Source organism: Diaphorina citri, unplaced genomic scaffold (genome assembly GCF_000475195.1).
Source record: "Diaphorina citri unplaced genomic scaffold, Diaci psyllid genome assembly version 1.1 scaffold7884, whole genome shotgun sequence".
In the NCBI taxonomy this organism is placed as follows: Eukaryota; Metazoa; Arthropoda; class Insecta; order Hemiptera; family Psyllidae; genus Diaphorina; species Diaphorina citri.
The window spans coordinates 1-3,219 of NW_007385260.1; the positions used below are offsets into that span (position 1 = coordinate 1).

General features: G+C 33.6%; 1 protein-coding gene across 1 annotated transcript; it reads left to right on the forward strand.

Moving 5' to 3' along the window:
• The first annotated feature begins 2,031 nt into the window (after nt 1–2,031).
• LOC103522311 (elongator complex protein 4-like) lies at nt 2,032–2,891 on the forward strand. Its single transcript, XM_026832532.1, has 2 exons — nt 2,032–2,267; nt 2,565–2,891. Exons 1-2 carry the CDS (start codon nt 2,039–2,041, stop codon nt 2,804–2,806), a joined length of 471 nt encoding a protein of 156 aa, XP_026688333.1. The 5' UTR covers nt 2,032–2,038; the 3' UTR covers nt 2,807–2,891.
• The last annotated feature ends 328 nt before the right edge of the window (nt 2,892–3,219 follow it).

Genomic DNA, 3,219 nt, shown 5'->3' on the forward strand with positions numbered 1-3,219 from the left:
AAAAAAAAAAAGAATTTTTTATCAGTGCCTTTTTTTTCATTTATTATTTTTACTATTATTTTATTATCATTAATTTATTCTCGATTTTGATTGTTTCATTAAGTATACCTAGCTATTATTTCAGAATTCAGATGACTGCACGTAGGTTTACATCATTGCCAGGCACCAAGGTATCGGCAGTGAGGTCCCTACTTCTAACATCAACCGGTATCATAACATTGGACCCAATAATAGGTTAGTACAAGAGTATCCAAGTCATTATTGCTCTCCAGTGTTAGTTCTAAAGCTAAGCCTTGTAAGCACTGGGTTGTGGGTTTGATTCTGTCGGCACATTATTGCTGAAATGGTCACCCATCCAGATAGCCACAACACTTGGCCTCTATTGTAGTGATTTAATTATGTATAAAGCCAGCCTAGTTAGCTTAGTTGGTAGTGCGTCTGCCTTGTAAGTGCTAGGCCGTGGGTTCGATTCCCGCCCGAGGCGGATTTTATCCTGATGGGATAATGTTCGTTCTCAGAACGGCTGGCTTTCTCCTATCCTGTCTTCCTTCTCTCTTCGATTTCGGGACGATAAGACCATAGCAGTTACAGTTCCCTCTGTCAAACCTCTTAATAAAAAAAAGTAAAAAGACAGCGGCAATAGTACGTTGAATCCCACCCACGCCCATAGATAACATAGATTACTGTACTTGAGTAACTTTGAGTGTGGTTAGTATCCGTATGGGTGATCATCTGGGCAATCGCTTATCCTGGCTCCACCCAGGCTGAGTGAGGTTCATGGTGAGGAGACTGGTATAGCTTGCCGCCGAATGGATTGTAAACCTTCCGTCACTAAAGACGTCAGCAATTATACAGTGAGGTTAAACACCTCAGAGCTTACAGGAAAAAAAGAAAACATGTGTACATACCACGTGTTAATCCATAATTATGTTTCTACCTAGAAAATTCTGCTCCCACAGGGCACCAATAGGTATGAAAAAAAAAGTTTTCTATGTATCTACTTTCTACTCCAGAATGTTCCTCGAAAGTTTCCAATTGACGATGGGAGGCTTTGATGTAAGAAGGCCTAACTCCAACTTGGGCCCTTTTGGATAAAATGACTTTTCTAATGCAGCATGTTGTTAAATACTGCGTATTTAACAACATACTGTATTTAACAAATCATGTTGATAACTCCTTTATTCAGCAATATGTAATAGGTATGCAACCGATTTTGTAAAATCCCACTTTTTTTTAAATGAATGTCAATCAAAAACTTCAAAGCTTTTTATTTTAATTTTTACTTGAAATTTGTTTTTTGTCTAGGACCTTTTTAAATAAAATGCTTCAGTTTATTATTTTTCCGTCAATTACCTGCAGCCACATCATGCCGTTTCACTAGTTTTTATTATTATTATTATTATTATTATTATTATTATTATTATTATTATTATTATTATTATTATTATTATTATTATTATTATTATTATTATTATTATTATTATTATTATTATTATTATTATTATTATTATTATTATTATTATTATTATTATTATTATTATTATTATTATTATTATTATTATTATTATTATTATTATTATTATTATTATTATTATTATTATTATTATTATTATTATTATTATTATTATTATTATTATTATTATTATTATTATTATTATTATTATTATTATTATTATCTTTTTTTTTTACTTTTCAAAAAAAAAATACATTACTGCATTAGCATTATTATTTTTATCCTAGTTAATCAATTCCCTTCAGGCTTCACAGAGAGAGAATATTTTCTTGCAGTGACCACTGCTATTATAGGGTTAGGTTGAATGCAAAAAGAAGCAGTGACCAGTCTTACTATAGAGTTAGGTTAAACACAGAAAGTAGCTTTTTTTTTCATTGTCATGGCTCCTGAATCATTACCAAAAAATTTAATAGGGACTTCTGTGGGACTCACAAAAGCCTAAATGGAAGTAGGTAGTAATAATAAAAAAATGGCAAGTTAAAACTTACACCTCATTTTTTGTCACTTTTTCAGGCTAAAGAACTCATGCCCCCAGTGGAAGATTCAGCTCCAGATCACACCAAGTCTAGACATAGTGAGACCAATGATGAACTGAAGATTGCTTGGAGATATCAGAACACACCCCAGATGGACTCGACAGGCAATTCATATTCTTCATCATCGTACAATCAAGTGTATGATTTATCACAAACTGTTAGTGAGGAAACATTGGCTAAAGCAGACATACATTATTTTCCGGAATCAGTTGATAAAGGTACGAGTACTTGATGGTTTTTTGCTCACTTGCTAGGATCATTAGTGTAATGCATTTGTGCACATGCATTTCTGCACATTTTTTGTATTGTGACATCACAACTGTTTTAACTTTTGCTTTCAAATGGCAAAATAATACTACCTAATACATAATAATTTTTGACCTTTTAAAGACAATTTTCGAATTTCAGATTTGTATTTTTCACAACTTTTTATGTAGAAATTGAGCTTTTTACGTAGAATTTCACAATTTTTTACCCAAATGCATATCCTCTATTAATTTCTTTTGCTTCCTCAGATCAATTTACCTATGAAGAGCTGTACAGAGCCATCAGCAATCTAATCTCAGACCGTCATCATGTGGATCATCCTACATTGAAAACAGTCCTTAGGATTGGCATACAGGGGATAGGCACGGAATTATGGAGTGGGAACATTGTGCTGTTCCTGTATAAACTGAGCAACCTCATACGAAACTCCTACGCCTGTGTTTTTATAACACTTGCCACTTCTTGTATGGTGAGTGGTGAGGGGAAGTAGTAGGATTATTTGTGAATTTATATGTTTAACACATAGGTACTAGGTAGCCTTTTCACAACTTTTGTGGATATCACAACATTCCTCAGTGCTTCCTTTGCAATCAATTTCCATATTTCAATCATCTTTTTACACCGGTAATGCTGCCACTGGTCGTTACTCGATTAAAGTAGCTATTCAATTGTCCTCACGAGGCTGAGTGATCCCTGAACTCCAAGCACAGAGCCGAAAAAACATCGAACCCGGGACATCCGGAGTGCAAGCCTAGTGTGATACCTACTCGGACAAGGAGGCTACTAATATTTGTTACTATTTTAAAATACATATATGTATTTATTTATATATACAGATCCACCAACAGTTTGTTGATCACAATATTGCATCTAAACTCTAACATACTATGTTGATCATTCTGT